This window comes from Centruroides sculpturatus, unplaced genomic scaffold (assembly GCF_000671375.1).
Source record: "Centruroides sculpturatus isolate CEXI.00-Female unplaced genomic scaffold, Cexi_2.0 scaffold530, whole genome shotgun sequence".
Lineage (NCBI taxonomy): Eukaryota > Metazoa > Arthropoda > Arachnida > Scorpiones > Buthidae > Centruroides > Centruroides sculpturatus.
In genome coordinates this window covers 229,233-247,419 of record NW_019386973.1, presented here as the reverse complement: position 1 = coordinate 247,419, position 18,187 = coordinate 229,233, and the positions used below count along the sequence as shown (strand labels likewise).

The 18,187-nt window shown below is 27.9% G+C and overlaps 1 protein-coding gene across 1 annotated transcript in view; it reads left to right on the top strand.

Annotated features, from left to right (window-relative positions):
- Positions 1 to 630: 630 nt before the first annotated feature.
- The window catches only part of LOC111615989 (transmembrane protein 189-like), a 53,938-nt gene continuing 36,381 nt past the window's right edge, over positions 631 to 18,187 (top strand). The window contains exon 1 of the mRNA XM_023357430.1: positions 631 to 897. Coding sequence (XP_023213198.1) covers positions 726 to 897 — 172 coding nt within the window. The 5' untranslated portion in view covers positions 631 to 725. The remainder of the gene's footprint in view (positions 898 to 18,187) is intronic.

Here is an 18,187-nt window from a genome sequence, read left to right as displayed (position 1 = left end):
AGGTTAGAGATAAGTTTTAAAAAATTTGTAAATGCCAATAACGAGTAAAATTTCAATTAAGACTGACCCCACCCGAGATATGACACGTGACACCTATCTATCTCCCATCTTTTTAATTAACCTATAATTATCAATATTTAATAGCATCAATGCCCTGTACATATATAAATAACTTCGTCGAATTTTTGGTTGATCCAGTCTTGGATATGCAAAATAAAAGCTGCAAAATTTTGTAAGGTTATTTTTTTTTCCATTTTTGGGCTCCTCGAAAGTCGAAACGTCGAGAAACGAAAAAAAAACCCAGCTATGAAAATGTAACCTATTAAGCATACTTTCCTTACATTATATTCTTCTATAACTGACAGGAAAATAAAATAAAATTACATAGTTGTGACGAAATTGTAAAAACATATCCTGAAGGACAACGTATTGCATTATTGCTAATACAAATTATTTATGACTTTTTTTATTTTTACGAATTATTTTTTATTGTCTACATTTCAGCGTAATAAAATCAACTTTTTATCTTAAATACATATTAAATTTTATAAAATACGAAATCAAATAAGACGATACGAAGAACATTGATCTCTTAAAAATGTTTCTGTTTTGGCCACTAGAGGCGTTGATACGAATTCCGTTTGTCATCTATTTTTGAGGAGGTGTCCTGTAGCCATTTCGTTTGGCTTTCAGGTTGTAGTGTTCTCCAATTTTTTTTTTTAATAATGTCTGCTTGTCTGCTTTCGCCCGTGAAAACCGATAAGCAGATATTGGAGAATTCTATGCCAGAAGATGATCCTAACTGTAATTCCGATGTAATCAAAGAAGATGATTCCAAACCAAGATGGGGTCCAAATCATGCCGGAGCGAAGGAGTTAGCAGGACTTTATACTAGAGGTAAACAATTTTTTAAGTCGTACATTTAAAGGGCGTTGGTTTGAAAATTTTATTGATAGATTTAAATGTCACGGGAGTTTCTTATATTAAATCTTTTGTCATGAATTATGTAAATGAAATTCTCACAGAAATTAATTTTATGTCAACACTTTGGCTGTCAATACTCAAGACAATGCTTTGTGTTATTACATAAATTTAATTAGTACAGATTTAAATTAAAGTGATTCATAATTTGTAAGAATGAAGTGTAGTTTATAGATTATAATGATGATTGATTAGATGATGATGATGATAGCAATTATAAGAAAATTTATTAAAATAATATGGCACTTGTTCTGTATTATGCAGTTTGATATGTTTTATATGAGATATTTTATTGATTTTTAATGTTTGAAAAAATCTTAAATAGATTCACTGACTAATATTTTTATGATGATAATTTATATAAAAACTTTTATATAAGATTATAAAATGTTGGTATATTAAATTAAATATTAATAAAACACTTTTTTTTTATTTGTAAATAATTTATATGTTTTAATCAGGAAAACAAAATAAATCTACAGATTTAAAAAGTAAAATGAATATGTAAATTATTGAATTTTAATTATAAATAGACCGAATCTAATCTGGTGCATTTTTTTTTTAAAATATATATATACAACTTATGACGATGATGAAAATAGTTCATTGACTTAAGCATTGTATTAAGAGAGAGTTTATGCATTACTGTGATTGCTTGATGATAATTTATTTTTAAAATAGTTGATCTGTTCTGTCAAACTAAACTTAAATTGATGGTTTAATATACTTATTAGAATTAATTTATTCAAAATATAATTGAATTAAATTTTTAATTATAAATTTAACTTTTCATTGCATTTGATAGTTTTGGGAGATTTAGAAAAGTTGTGATGCTGATGATTATAAATCTATTGCATTACCTTTTTTGTTTTAAGATATGTCATGATAAGTATGTTATCTACATTATAATCAATGATAAATACCTTCTGATTTATGATCAATGAATTTATAATGTATTTGTAAGTTAAATGATAGTATTACAATTATTAAACATTTACAATTATGAGAAATCACTACTAATAAATGTGCTCTCAAACCAATTGGAACTGATTTTTAGAGTAATTATAATAAGTGTCTTCAAATTAAAAATTAATTTTGAATCTCATTTATTTTGTTATATAAGATCTGAAAATGTTCTTAACACTATACTAATTATTATTACAGAAAATTCTTTTAGCCCTAAGTATTAGTAAATTAATTAAAATATCTATAACCGTGAGGCAGATAATAGTAAGGGCTTATTACACCAATGATAATTGGCACAAACGCTCAAGAATCAAAGTAAAAACATTTAATAAAACAAGGGATGTACATAAGTATAAAAACCGTAAAAATCCAAAATGCATTTCGGACTATTTTCCAATAGAAAAATAGTCCCTCATCAGTTGGTATTAATGAGAGGTCTTAGTATACTTAAAAATTATACAAGGTGGAAAAAAAAACAAATTTAAAATTTAACTTAAAACTATGCCTAAAGCTATACAATATAAAGATGAAAACGTCGCCGTGACTGTATTAGCAGTAAGCATTATCAATGTAGACGGGAGTAATATTTCTTCCTAATGTTGCATGGTAACGTGACGAACAGGGTGCTGATATAAAAATAGTTGAGTTAGTCGAATTATTGGTTAACAGTTATGAACTAATGTTATACAGTCAGTTTAAATTATATACATACCAAAAACAGTAGGACAACAGAATTGCAGGTTCAGACATTTCTACAAGATGCAGGGAGCAGTTATAAAGGAGGTGTGTTACCTTACACATCTGGAGCCAAATGATGACAACATATAATGCAGCCAGATGTCATTGAAAATAGTCCAAAATGCATTTTGGATTTTTATGGTTTTTATACTTATGTAATCATCTTATTGTACATCCCTTTTTGTTTTATTAAATGTTCTTACTTTGATTCTTGAGCGTTTGTGCCAATTATCATTGGTGTGATAAGCCCTTACTATTATCTGCCTCATGGTTATAGATACAGTAGAGCGTCGATTATCCGAATCAATTGGGGGACTGGGGTTGTTTGGAAAGTCGATATTTCGGATAACCGATTACGTACAAAAAGATATATTAATTTATCCCATGTTGAAATTTTTCTCCATTGCGTGTCGCTTCGCGTTGAATTTTCGGCGATGTTAAGCCTAACGAAGACTATTGTATCGTTAAAAATTATTTTTTTATTTTGTACGAACAAAATAAATATATTGAAAAATATAAAAACAATAAAAAATTATACTTCAGAAGTTAATTTAGTATCAAAAACGTAAAATATTTGAGTAGCCCAAGACATAGCCAAAGATTGCAGCTCCACAGCACTGGCAAAAATTTAAATTTGCCGACTGGAATTCTTTTGGATGATTGACTTTTGGATAATCGACGCTCTACTGTATTTTAATTAAGCATATTAATTAGTTCTGTTATTTTTCTGATTAATATTTTTTTTGTTCAATTTCACATTTTGTTATGTTGATATGTCCTATTATGTTCTCTTGTTAATAATGAAATATATTTTATATGCAGTTACTTTATTACTGTTTGAAAATAACATTTGTAATAATTTATTTCAATGAGTTGGTTTTTCGAAAGTTTTTGATTAATATGATTTTCTATTAATGTACAGTAATTATTATTTTTTTTTTTTATTAAGTTCTATTATTTACTATTTGTTATTTCTGCATATAATCATCTGTTCCATTTTTCTTCTTTATTAGACATTAATAAAAAATTTAAAAATTGATTTATTTGTGATTATAAATACAGTGGTACCTCAGGTTACGAACGCCCCAGCATACGAAATTTTCAGGATACGACATGAAATTCGAACATATTTTTGCTCCACGATACGAACAAAAACTCACCATACGACGTTACATTAGTTCGCATTTTTCATTTGTTTTTCTTACTACAGTTATTTTTTTTAATGTATCACTTGCCTTTAATTTGAGTGTGTTTTTCGTGTTGGAATGAATTATTTCGTTTTACATGTAATCGTATGGGAAAAGATGATCCACCTTACGACATTTTCATGATACGATCTCAGTTTCGGAACGGATTAATTTCGTATCCTGAGGTACCACTGTATATCTTTTGAATCATATACATGTTTGTCTTGAATTCAGATAGATCAAAGTGCTTAAACAAGCATGAAAAGTAACTTATATGTTTATACGTATAACCTGCAGGTTATCTGTACTTAAAACATAATTTTAAAGGGAGTATATATATGCCAGTTTTAAAAATGTAATTATGAACTTGCACCTATGGAACAATAACTTTTTCCATAGGCATGGAGTATAGAATAAGGTGAATTATGCAAAGGCTTTATTTTTGTTCTAGTAATTTTTGTGGTGTATGTGCATAAAAACGCATTAATTTTCAAGTGTTTTTGAAGTTTCCTACATGGAAAAATCAGAATGTTATTGTCAGAAAATATAAATGTGTGAATTAATTCAAATTGTTTGGTTATGTAATCTGGTATTAATTAATTAATTAATTTTTCAAAAATGTTTTATAATAAATTATATTTAAATTATCTCTTAATGTAGAGGACGTGGTTGCTGTATCATCAAATGCAGTGTGTAGCGTCTGTGTAATCCAAAACGAGTTGGTAGACGAACGGACAGCAATTGGTTAGAAAACGTACGTTTTCTAACCAATTGCTGTCCGTTCGTCTACCAACTCGTTTTGGATTACACAGACGCTACACACTGCATTAAATTATCTCATTTTAAATAGGCCTATTGTGTAATTTGTTTGTAGAACACAAATTTGTTTATTCAGTAAATCAATTAAAACTTTCATCTACTTAAACTACTTGTTTTGATTTTTTTTTATTGATATGAGGAAATCACATTTACTTAACTTAAGCACCATTATTGAGAGGCTCTGAATACACCATATTATATATATTGTTTTTTCATCTTGTGAAAAGGAAATTTGTTCAATTAAGTCTGTTTTGTGTGTCTTGTTACTGCTAACCTTTTGATTATAATCAGAACTGAATTTAAAATTTATAGTTTGTTTATTGCAGAAAATTTATACTTTTTAATTGTTGAATGCCTTTAGAAATTTTAATTTTTATTGTTATGATTATATTTTGTTTAAATATTTAAGGAAATTTAAGTTTTACATTAACATAACATTATATAATGCTAAAAAATTTCTCTTTCAAAGTTTTTACCTTTCAGTTTGTTGTATATTGTCAGTTTGCCTTCTAATCTAAAACTAAATTTTAAATAAATTCTGAATTTGTAAGAATTTGAATTGAGTAAAGTACTTTATGTTAATGAAATATTGGAAGCTGAGAAACAGGTATTTTTTTGTTTCTGATAAAATAATTTTGAAACATTAATAGCCAAAATAATCTGGTACTTAATTATCCAAACAAAGTGTAAGGTGCATCCAAGTTTTAAAGTCTCCTATTTTATTTCTCGAGAATGGTAAAAGGAACATGTACCATTTTTCAATATAGTTATCCTACAACAACAAATATTTTTCATGCCAACATGACTATAACTGGAAGACTGCTACAGATGATTGATTGAGAGTATGTTCTATCTACTGGAAAACAGCAGATGTGCAGCACAAGATGAAAATGTTTCATCCTTGAAGACATTCTTTAAATTTGAAAATATTTTTAAAAATTTCTTAACTGCTCTCTTAATCTTACACAGCTTAGGTTAAGAAAGTAGTATGCAAAAGGAACCACTTTACTCTTATCTCTCTTAAAAAAAGTCCTGCATGAAGGGCTAATACATTGTTCTGATGAAAGAAAACTTGTTGGCTTTTTTTGGATGTTTCAGATGCATATAAATTATAATTATTTTTCTTTTGGGACATTATCTTATGACTTCAGTGTAACTGTTTATTCTCACACAGTATATCTCCTAGAATATATCTTTGATGATTTCAGTTTGAGGTAGTGAATTTTTTTAGCACTGGCTATCACTCAGAAATTTTTTAAGTAGAGAAGTCATTCTGTTTCCATAGGGATGATTGTTGCTTTGTCTCTGGATTGAAGAGTGGGATAAATATTTTGTCTGTGATCACAATAAATAGAATAAATTTATCATTCATTGCATTACATGATTGTGTCTAGTCTAGGAGTCAACTGTCAGGTCACCCACTAAGATGACACTTTTTGTTGTTTTCAAGTTATCATGAAGAATGATTCGAAGAGAATCCACCAAGATACCAATCTTATCTGATGTATTTTCAATGGTACAGTACATGTTGATCATGGTTCAATGATCCTACCTGTATATACCAAATGGAAGTGATGGCTATGAAATCACTACTACAACTTGAGTATCACTGTCCTCAGACCAGTTAATTTGAGCCCTTGACTGTTTCAGAATGTTATCACACTAGGAATGTTCATCCTAGAATTTTCTTTCATGAATGTACATTTTTCATATTCACAGCACTCTCTCCATTTGATTCATCTGTTGATAGATCTGAATTGGTGTGCAGCACAAGATGAAAATGTTCATCCTTGAAGACATTCTTTAAATTTGAAAATATTTTTATGTAGATGTGATCATGCAAATGAAGAAACATGTTTTACACATCTGTCTAATATGGTCTAGCTCCCTTTTAGTATCAGATGACTCACATACATCTTGCAGGGCTTTGATTGCCAACAACATCTTAGAACAGATAATGGGCTCCTAGAATGTAAAAAGCATGGTGTGCAGGCTTTTCATATATCTGTCCTAACTTCTCCCTCTTGAGGGTGATTCAATTATTATAATAACAGGTAGTTATTATAATAATTGTTTTTGTGTTCTAACTTTAGCTTTTTACATTTTGATGGGGTCTTATAATCTGTTCTGTTTTAAGATGTTGACATTAAAAGTCTGATAAGATGAACATGTATGCATTGTTCAATTACAATCTGTTTTTTACAAATTGAATGCTGCCATTATGAAGTGTCCAAAATACACATAAATGGTGCTAGTTTCATATTTCAGGTGCTAAAATTTTGTTGTTGATAGTACTAATTAGTAAATAACTTGCTGCCATAACAAAAGTCTATTTTTTTGCTATTGTTAACATTCTTGAGAACTTGAATGAACTTCATAATTTGTTCTAATTTGGTGTTTGACAATTTTATTATGATAATGTTTGGACTCAGTTGTTTGTTTTTAAAATTCAATAAAATTATTTTATAATTTTAAAAAGAAATCTTATAAAATTTATTTTTAATACTAAATATGATCATAGAACATCTAAACATATAGCTTATAACTCTTGAAACACGAAATCACCCAAAATCGGCCTTATCTGCTAAAAATGAAATCAGTGGATTGAAAAGTTTTTAGACTAGTTTTGCTATACAATCACCCAAATTGTTTTTACCCCTTGTAGCCTGAGGGGTAAAAACAATTTAGTCATTAGAAACAGAGATGGAGTGAGTTTTCAAAGTTGAAAGAGTTAACTGTTTTAAAGTAGCATCACAAAACTATCTAATCTTTGCATATTTATATTAATATCTTTGATGAAATCAACAAAATTTTCTGAATGGATGGTGATGAAACATATATAAATTGAAAAATTAAACTTTTGAACGTGATTACGGAATTTCCATCCATTCAGAAAATATGTCAGTGAATATTGAATATTATGTTAGGAGTTAGAAAGCAAAATGAATTATGACAGAAATAACTTCTTAACAAAATCTAATAATTCCTCTTATTTAAAATAATTTTTTCAATTATTCTCTAAAGCCATACTAGAAACATAAATAAAATAAAGACAAAACCTTTCAACAGTCCAACAAATCGTTTTTAATATCTTAAAAATGTTTTTGAATGCTTTAAGCAATCATCCTCAGTTATTCTCCTGAATTGAACAAGAAATTTGAAAATTACGCAAAACAAAAATTCAAAAACATTTTTACAATTTTACATTAACACTTAATTGTGATAAATATAAAACTGAACTAATATGCATAAAGAAAAGTAATAAATAACAAATAACCAAACATTATACATCCAGTAAAAATCATCACAGTTAACTATGCCGCTTATATAGATTAAGTCAATTTATCATAGAAAGACTTCCATGTGGACGATAATCCATCGGCATCTCTATGATTGATGCAGTGTGTGTTCATCTGCGCCTTGTGAATTTCTAATTTTTCTAGATGTTTCACTGCCTGCTTGGATCTTGTAGCTTTGATAATAGACGCCTGATCCCAGAAAACTGTGATATCTTGCTGTTTGGCAAAAGCAGCAAGGATCATACTTTCAATGTTTTTATTCACCTATTAGTTCCAGTAAGCAAGTATTTTTTTATTTACTAGAAATGTAGTTTCTATAATTTCTATTTTTAGAATGAAAAGCAAAGTCTTGACTATAATATCTTATTCTTTGGAAGGATGAAATACATTTCTGAGTGGTCTGTTTTCTTTGTATCTGATTTTTCTTTATTTGACATAAGTGCTTGTTTTGACAAGTATGATCAAATTTATTCTATAAACTATAATCTGTTGCTGATAAGGATTTGCCTTTCATAATCAATTGATTTATTTTAATCTTTAATAAGTTAATTCAAATTTACATTTTTAATAGAAGTGAGAATAACATCTGCTTCTGTAATTAAAAATGAATTTTTGAACAAATTGTGCAGATTGGCAATCACATTTTATTAATTTCGTAACAGAGAACTATGATATTTGCTGTCTTTTATTTCTGACTTTTATTTTACACAATTTGTAGATGATTCTTTTCACAACATATTATCAAATGAGTGTAAAAACTTAACACAAAAACCTCTGATTTTTTTATTGATAAGTTTTAAATGCACAAGAAATATACAGTATAATCTGATGGTTTCTTTAAAGTTGTATTTCATTTATTGATTTTTGTAAATGAAAAGAATAAATGTTGAATAAATATTTTAATTTTTAAAAAGTCAAATTAGATCAATATCAATTATTAAAAATTCACAAGTCATAATTTGTGTAATTTATTATTTAATACAATTCAACACTAAATTTACCTCCTTATTATTATTATAATTTTTTATTTTTGAAAGATTTAATAGTATTGAAAGCATAATTATGCAAATATTAATTGTCATAATTATAATTTTTGAAACTGAAGGTAGAATAGGATTGCCTGTAAAGTAATTAAGCTAAAAGTAATTTTATACATTATTTATAAATATTAAATTAATTAATATTTTCTAGTTCTTCAAAAATATTTATTAAAAAATTGTATTTGTAAAAAAATAAAAATGCTTTTAAACTTAAGTAAGCAGTCCAAAGATTTGAAACTGTTGTATTATTTATCTCTAAAGTCAAAGATTAAGTATCTTTTGAATGAGCTTTAACCTAAATTGATATCATTGTCTAAAATGGGTGGGCAACCTGAGGCCCGCATTAATATTTTATGCAGCCCAAATCACACAAAATATTAATAAATATATCAATTTTCCATTTTAAGGAAGTATGCAGCAAAAATTCTATTGTTATTTTCTACAACTTAGTGAAAAATGAATCAAGAAATCAGTTAACAGACTCACATCAAAACTAATTTAAAACTAGCAGTGACTAATATTCAATCAAATATTTTGGATATATTATGTTTACATCAGAAGTCGAATTAAGTACAATTAGGTTAATTTATAATTGCACATGAATTGTGATTTACTATATATTTTCTCGTGTGTATGACCTGCATTATTTCAAAAGCTTTAAATGTGGCCCTTACATAGAAAAAGGTTGCCCATTTTTGGTCTAAAAGATTTGTGTATTTTAAATTAAAAAAAGTATAACTTTCAGTTTCAATTATAAAACATTTTAAAATTATTTTCTTGAACTAGTATTCATGTGCAAGTTTTAATGTTACTTGAATTATATCTTAGAAATATATTTCTATATGATATGATATATGATAGTTAATAAAAAGGTAGTTATATATTTAAAACAGATTTTTTAAAATATATTATAGAGGAATGAAAAAGAACTAATATAATTAGTTTACGATGTTTTAAATTTATTATCATTTGAGTAATAGCTTGAAATTTTCTAAATTCCAGATATAAATCATTAAATTTCATTTTTATATCATTTATCATTAGTTTTGTAGATGAGTTTTATCTATTATCCATTGATTAAAAAAGCAAGGATATACTAATGTTTACAATCAAATATACAATGTTAAATATTAACTTTATAGATTGTATAGTCTTTGAAATATGTACAGTATATTGTCTACATCTTTAATTTTCTTTCCTTTTTTTTTTATATTTATATATATTAAGAACTATTCATTACTAGAAAGCATAACTGATTGCATTTTTTTTATTTGATCCTGTGACAAATTAGTGATATATTTGTGTTATTTTAAAACAATGTATTTTTAATTAAATATATTAATATTATAATCAGAATATGTATAAAAAATGTAAAACATATTAAGAACAATAAAATATTAAATATCTATGCCAATGTTTTCCAAAGTGCAATAAGCATACTTCTGGAATATGCATAAGATCTTCAAGTGGTATGTTGCAATTTTTGGCATGTACTACTGATGCATATAATCATTATTAAGAAAAAAACACTGTAATACAAAATTATTTTAAATGTATACCATTCCCAAAAGATTATATATTTTGTATAACTTTTCAAAAATTCCCCTGACAAATGGGGACTTAGTAGTTATGTGTGTACCATTTCTTAAATTTTTTTGTCAAAACATTAAAGCATAAATCAGTGTTTCCCAAACAAAAGAATCATATATTTTAAAATGTCAGTAAGATGTTTTCATTTTTTTTTCTAAAACAAAAAAATAATATAATACAAAATAAGTTATTTATTTACTACAGAAGTATTTTTTACTTAGTAAGATTATTTTTGGAACATGCAGAAAAGAATGAAACTGCTATCAGGATTGATTAGAAAAAAAGCAAAATTGTATTTTTATAAAATACTAGCTTACCCATCATGCATTGCTGTGATCTCAGAAGAAACAAAATTCAAGCAAACTCGTTATAATAAAATTCAATTTACATTTTACCATTTTTATTGAAACTTATTATTATTATTATTGTTCATTTTCATCGAGAAAACATTTCAAAGTGTCGTTTCAATTCTATTTATTTATTGGAGTACTTGTAGATACACGATATTTTTTGTTTTTCCGTCTGGTGCGTACATGAATAAATCAGCTGGCCACATACAGCTGTCCATGTGAGAAGCACGGATTCTCCAAATCTATCCCACATACTTGCAGCGATTGTCAGAAGTGCGATATTCCCCATTTTTATATATATTTTTAAATCCTTTACAATTTTAATTATTTAATTGCTCCTTCCTCTCTTCCTTGGCATGTTGTGAAATTTCTGATAGTTGGATAATAAACCGTTTTATTGTAATTTGTCTTTTTAAATTATTGTGAGTTGATATTAAAATTTGGAAAAGGGGGGGATCCCTAGATCAGTAAAATAGGCAAATTTCCTCCTACAACTTCAGTTGTTGTTTGCGATACAGTTAAGGTTTTAACAGAGTTTGAGCAAATACATAATTAGCAAAAAATAGTTGAAATAAAGTGATTAAACAAAAATTATTACAAATATCGTAAATAACAGTTCACAAATGCATATATAGAGAGATTTTTTGGAGGGGGAAATGGTCTTCACAATTTGAAATCGATCAAACTCACGATGAAATGCTTGTATACACATGCGCCATCTATCGTAGGATAAATGTACTATGCCAGAAACCTTTGCGGGAGTGTATTAAAAACTTCCCATAGCTTCATGGCAATCGTACTATGCCAGAAACCTTTGCGGGAGTATATTAAACAACTTCCCAAAGTTTCATGGCAATCGGATAAACGGTGTGGTAATGCATGAAGGACAGACAGAGATACATTCATTTTTATATATATAGGTTTAACATTTCATAAAATTCTCAAAATATTTTTGTTAATTCCTACCTGAATATGTTTTTATGAAATTTTATAAAGCTGCTGTTTCTTTTAGTGCCCTATTTGTTCCAGATGTTGGCTATTATCATGACTATCATATTCCTATCGCTGGCTCTTCTGAACAGTTCTGAAGACATTTCACACCAGTCCTCCAAGTTGTTTAGCCACAAGATTTGATGTCCTGGTACTCTTTTTCCAGAGATTTTCCATTGTATAATGAGTTGTAGGATTTGGTATTTGACACTATTTCTCATCATGTGACCAAAGTATTCCAACTTTCTTTGCTTAATGGTGTTGAGCAATTCTTGTTGTTTTTCCATTCATCACAATATTTCTACATTGGTCACATGTTCTATCCAGGATACTCTTAGAAGCCTTTGGTAAATCCACATTTCAAAGGCTTTGATCTTCTTTTCAGATGTTTTGGTTATTGTCCAAGATTCAATTCCTTACAATAGCACCAGAAGCATATAGCATCTGATTATTCTAATTTTTGTATCAAGGGTCAGGTCTCTAGAATATAGCAACTTTCTAATTTTTGTGAAGAGTTCTTGCCTTTTCTATTTGCACTCTGATCTCTATATCATGATCCCAGTTATCATTCAAGACAGTTCTCAAGCAATTAAATTTCTCTACTCTTTCAATTTTTTTTGATTCAGCCATCAACTTGCCTTGAGTTAATGTCTGACTTATGACCATACATTTGGTCTTTTTGATGATCAGCTCTAAACTGTATTTTTTTGCTTGAGGTTCTGACTGTCTAGCAGCATCTGAAAGTCTTTAAAATTTGTAAAGAGCAATACCATGTCATTGGCATAATGAACGTTGTTCAGATATTCTCCATTGACCTTGATGCCAATGTCAAGATCAACTGGCTTTTCTGAAAAAATAATTTCAAAAGTACAGTAGAGTACCGATTATTCGAATACCGATCAACCAAAGCATTAGTTAACTGAAAGCGTTCCAGTCGGCAAATTCAAATTCCCGCATGTGCTGTGGCACTGCAGCACTCTCCCCTCCCTGCCAAACTAAACTGTAGACTTACATACTTTACATACAGATACTTTAATGTACTACTTTAAGACATATGATACAAAATATATACAGTACAATTTTGTGTTTAATATATTTTTTCGTAAATGATCAGTTATCCGAACAACCCCAGTCCTGAATTGTTTTGGATAATCGATGCTGTACTATATATGTTAAAGAGAGTGGGGAATAATACACAGCCTTATCATATACCTCTGTGAATCTTCCATAAAAAAGACACAATAAAATTATAAATCTGTAATAAAATATTGTACATGATGATAAAAAAAAGCCTTAATTTTAAAGATGCAGATGCAATTTTCAATGCATGGAAAATTGTTAACCCATTTTGACATTTATGACTATATTATGCTAATTTAATTTATGTAATTTGGGTTATATTTTTGTAACAGTAGATTCTGCTTATTGCAATCATTTTGGGACTCGTCTCCTGAATATTGATAACTGTCTGAACATTAAGCAGAGTAAGTAAATAAGACTACAATTAGTGGAAATTTTATTGACTAACATTAAAAGGGCATATTAAAACAAATATAAATCTTCAAATTATAATTATTAGTTAATTCATCTAGCAAATAATTAAAGAAAGAAATGTCAGCAATTTAAACTACTGTATTTTCACAAATGATTAAAATGATAACATTTATAGTATTTAGGAAAAACAAATTTTATTCTTTTAAAGTGTGAGATCCTAACCCTATCCTAACTGGAAAATTTGATAATCCTAACCGGTGTCAGCTTCCTGACACCGGTTAGGATTATCAAATTATCAATAAGCCATCCAGTGACAATGTGAGCGGTTTTTGCCAAACCGTTGCCGATTAAGCAGTCTAAAGGGAACCCTCCTTTGCCCCTGGTTTCTCACAATAATAATTTCTAGTTTAATATAAAAATTATTATATAATAACTTTTATAAAAGCAGAAATGTAATAATTTATATTTTAAATAATTGATTGAAAAAAATAAATTACAATTCTTATGAAGTAATAAAAGTTTAATATAACTGTTTTTAAATAAAGTTTAAACAGTTTTTGATGGATTATATATTACTAGAATATATGCTAAATAAATAGTTGTTTAAATATTAAATGGGTAGTGCTTTTTATAGCTTTTTTAATTCCATTGATGTTGATGTAATTATAATTATAGACAAGAATAGAAATAATTGGAACAATAAAAATGAAATCAAGGATATAAAATTTTTAGCATTTATTTTTGTTACTTATTAATTTTATACTTATTATTTTTGTTTGTTTTGTTTTGTTTTATATAGTATTTTACAAATATAATGATAGAACACAGTAATTTATGTAGTGCATAAAATAACTTTTATAAATCAAATAGTATTGTGTTCATTCATTATTATATTTATGTTCAGTAAATTTATTATTATATATTATAACTTTTTTCTTTGTTCTTTTTAATAGTTGCATTGTAATATAGTTAGTTTAGTTAATAATTGCATTATATGTATAAACATCCCAAAGCCTGAAATTTTAGTAATATGCCAAACTAGCTGTTACCCGTGACTTTGCCCGCGGAGGTTTTGCAAGCAAACCCCATTTATATTCAGTATTTCAACGACCATAGTAATTGTTATATAATACCTACTGCCGAGAATGATGAGAATTGCTGAGAATCAAATGAACTATTTTCAATTTGATCAATTTTCTGGAACGTTTACAATCGTTCTATAATCGAATCAATATGCAGTAACAAATTTAAATTTAAAACGGTTCGAACATTTTTAAAATCGAAATAGATAAAAACATTTATAACAATGTCTGAAATGTTATTAATTTAATACACTTAAGTACTTAATGAAGACTAAACGTAACAAAAAATCGCATGTAAAATAGTACAGTAGAAGCCGTTCTTCCAGTTAAGACTTAATGCTCTCTCTCACCCCCCGCGGGGGAATTTCTAAAAATCCATTCTTAGTGTGCATTCTTATGGCATACCCTACTACATTGCAGATAAAAACAAAAAATCGCATCTAAAATAGTACAGTGGAAGCCATTCTTCCGGTTAAGACTTAATGCTCTCCCTCACCCCCCCCCATGGGGGAATTTCTAAAAATCCCCTCTTAGTGTGCATTCTTATGGCATACCCTACTATACCGCAGATAAAAACAAAAAATTGCATCTAAAATAGTACAGTAGAAGCCGTTTTTCCGGTTAAGTCTTAATGCTCTCCCTCATCCCCCGCGGGGAATTTCTAAAAATCCCTTCTTAGTATGCATTCTCATGGCATACCCTACTACACCGCAGATAAAAACAAAAAATCGCATCTAAAATAGTACAGTAGAAGCCGTTTTTCCGGTTAAGTCTTAATGCTCTCCCTCACCCCACGGGGGAATTTCGAAAAATCCCTTCTTAGTGTGCGTTTCCATGACTTACCCTAACTGACTACCAAATTTCACCTCTTTAGGTTAAGTGGTTTGCTCTGGGCGATGATGAATCAGTCAGTGAGTCAGTCAGTCAGTCAGGACAAGCAATTTTATATATTTAGATGACTGCTGGATTAAATTAGGCTACTTTACCACTATTATTTTTAATTAAACTCTAAATAATTTGGTACTAATACTTTGGTTCTGGTACCAAATTATTTAGAATTTAATTAAAAATAATAGTGGTAAAGTAGCCCAATTTAATCTGGCAATCATTTGGCATATTTGTATTATAATTGATCTTAGTTTGGACATATTAAAGCATAGTCTTGACAGACAATGAAAGAGATATTATTTGTATTATGGTTCTAAGACTGCCATTTAATATCAGACTTATTACACCAAGACAAGGAGATACATAGGTTAAAAGAGAAAAAAATTAATTTTTTCTTTTCCTTGTATATATTGGAGGTGTTAAAAATAATAAAAGTTCAAGTAAATTTCTGACTGTTTCTGTCCAGTATAGATCTATAGTTAAGCACTCATCAATAAACCTGAATTTTTAAAATGTGTGATAAAGAATATATCTTTTATTATTTATAGATGTCCACCCCTTTCTGTAATTTATCCTATATAATGGCTGATGATGACTTCTGATGATGACTTGCTCTGAAATGCATTCCACAATAAAATATATACATGGAAAAGAAAAAATGACTTTGTTTTCCTTTTAATCAACATGTCTCCTTACCTCAGTATATAAGTTTGATATCAAATGGCAGTCTTAGAGCCATAATACAAATAATATAGAACAATCGGATAAGAAGCAGTTCCAAAACATTTTGAATCAAATAGGTATTTATATAAACTATTCCTTGTTCATTTCATTCAAGCAAAAGTTTTTCATTAACATATAAAAGTAAAATCTAATATTTTAACAAAAATATTAAATGCAAGATGTCTGAAGAGAAACTCATTCAGAAATATTGTTTTGAACTTTCTGATTTGTTGTTAGTTGTATTTTATCAATAATTAATGATTTTATAGGATAACTCTATATTTTATAATTCTATATGCTTAAATAAAAAATTTGTATTCATTAGATTTATAGCCTACATTCTAATAACTTTCAGTCATATAGTTCAGAAGTTTACATAAATATCCAATATTTAATAAACTGGACTGTCACTATTTTATTAGTTTATTCAAGAATCTCATTTTTTGTTTGTTGATTTGATATATAAGATAACTTATTATATATTTACTGATTTTTGAAACAAATGACAAAATTTCAAAAACAGTTAAAAGAAAATAAAATGATTTAGAATAAGCTCTGACATATTAATAGCTATTATATTTGATTTACTATTCTTAATCAATTTTAATTTTATAAATTTAAAAATCTGCAGACCCAAAAGTATTCAAGAATAAAAATCTTGTAATTATTATTATTATTATTATTATAGGCATTGATTAATTAGTATGCAACAAATAAATAACCATAGAAAATTTGAGTGAATCTTATTCAAAAATGTTAGATATATACATTGGCATAGGCAGAGTTTTGTTATGGGGTCCTAGTAGAGGCCAACCTGACACAAAATTGAATTATTTTAAATTATTGTTCAATTAAAATGAAATTTCCATAAGAATCGACAATAACTTAACACACACAAAATATGAAACGTCCTTTAATCATACGTTCTCGTAACATTAATATCAAACTCTAGCAATGCCTTAAACAAAAATTAACCAATCAATTATTTTTTTTTACCATTCTTTAATATAGTTCACCGTCTTTAATCTAGATATAGACCAGGGGTGGCCAACAGTTTTTTCCTCCGGGCCAAATTGGAAAAAGAACTTTTTTTACTGCCCAAATCAGAGGCAGCCCTAGCAAGATTTTCAGATTTTTTTAAGGATCAGAATTTCTCAACTTTCCTATAACTTCACATTGTCAGGTTGTAAAGAATTATCACGGATCCATTCAAGAAATTATTTGAAGTTCAGTCCAATATTCACAGATTAATTGCAGGCCATGGTACATTACACCCATTTAAATTAGCTTCAAATTTTTATTTCTTTTTGCAAATCAGCTCAACACTTTTTCGGCTGTAATTTTCTGGGGAGGGCACCAGGTTAACTGGGGGGCCGTGCCCACCCATGCCCCTTCCTGGCTACACCCATGGATATATATCTTCTTAATATTTTAAAAGAAATTATTTTTGGGCCTTGTACTTAAAATTTAAGATTTAAATTTTTTGGTCTGGGCATTTATAATTGCAATTAAATTTAAGATATTTAAACAAGTAATTAAAAAGTGTATCATTTGTTAAGTAACAAATTCTAATTGCAATAGTTCTTGATTTAAAATTCAAATCTGAAAAATTTGAATTCTAAACAATTGTTTAAAGTACTGTAATTCTATGAGTGAAACTTTTCTGTTTAAATCTATTTTGAAGTTAGTGTTTTAATTATGGTACATGAAGATTGTGTTTTTATTTTAAATAATATACATAATTATATAATATATTATATTCATTACACAAAATATATTGCGTAATAAATTAGATAACACTGTTTTTTTTAATTTTTAAGTTCTGGAAGAAAGAAATGTTTTCTAAAATAAAATTTGTTAATAAAAGGGAGGCTATATATAGGGTGCTTCAAAAAAATGTTAACATTAATATAGAAGTGATTTTTCTTTAATGCCATTTATAGTGCAAGTTGTCCTCTGCATAGTTCTCTCTCATTTGCAAGTTGTGGATTTCTCAAAAAAGTATGTATTGTCTTACTTTTTGCTTTAGTGACTGACTGT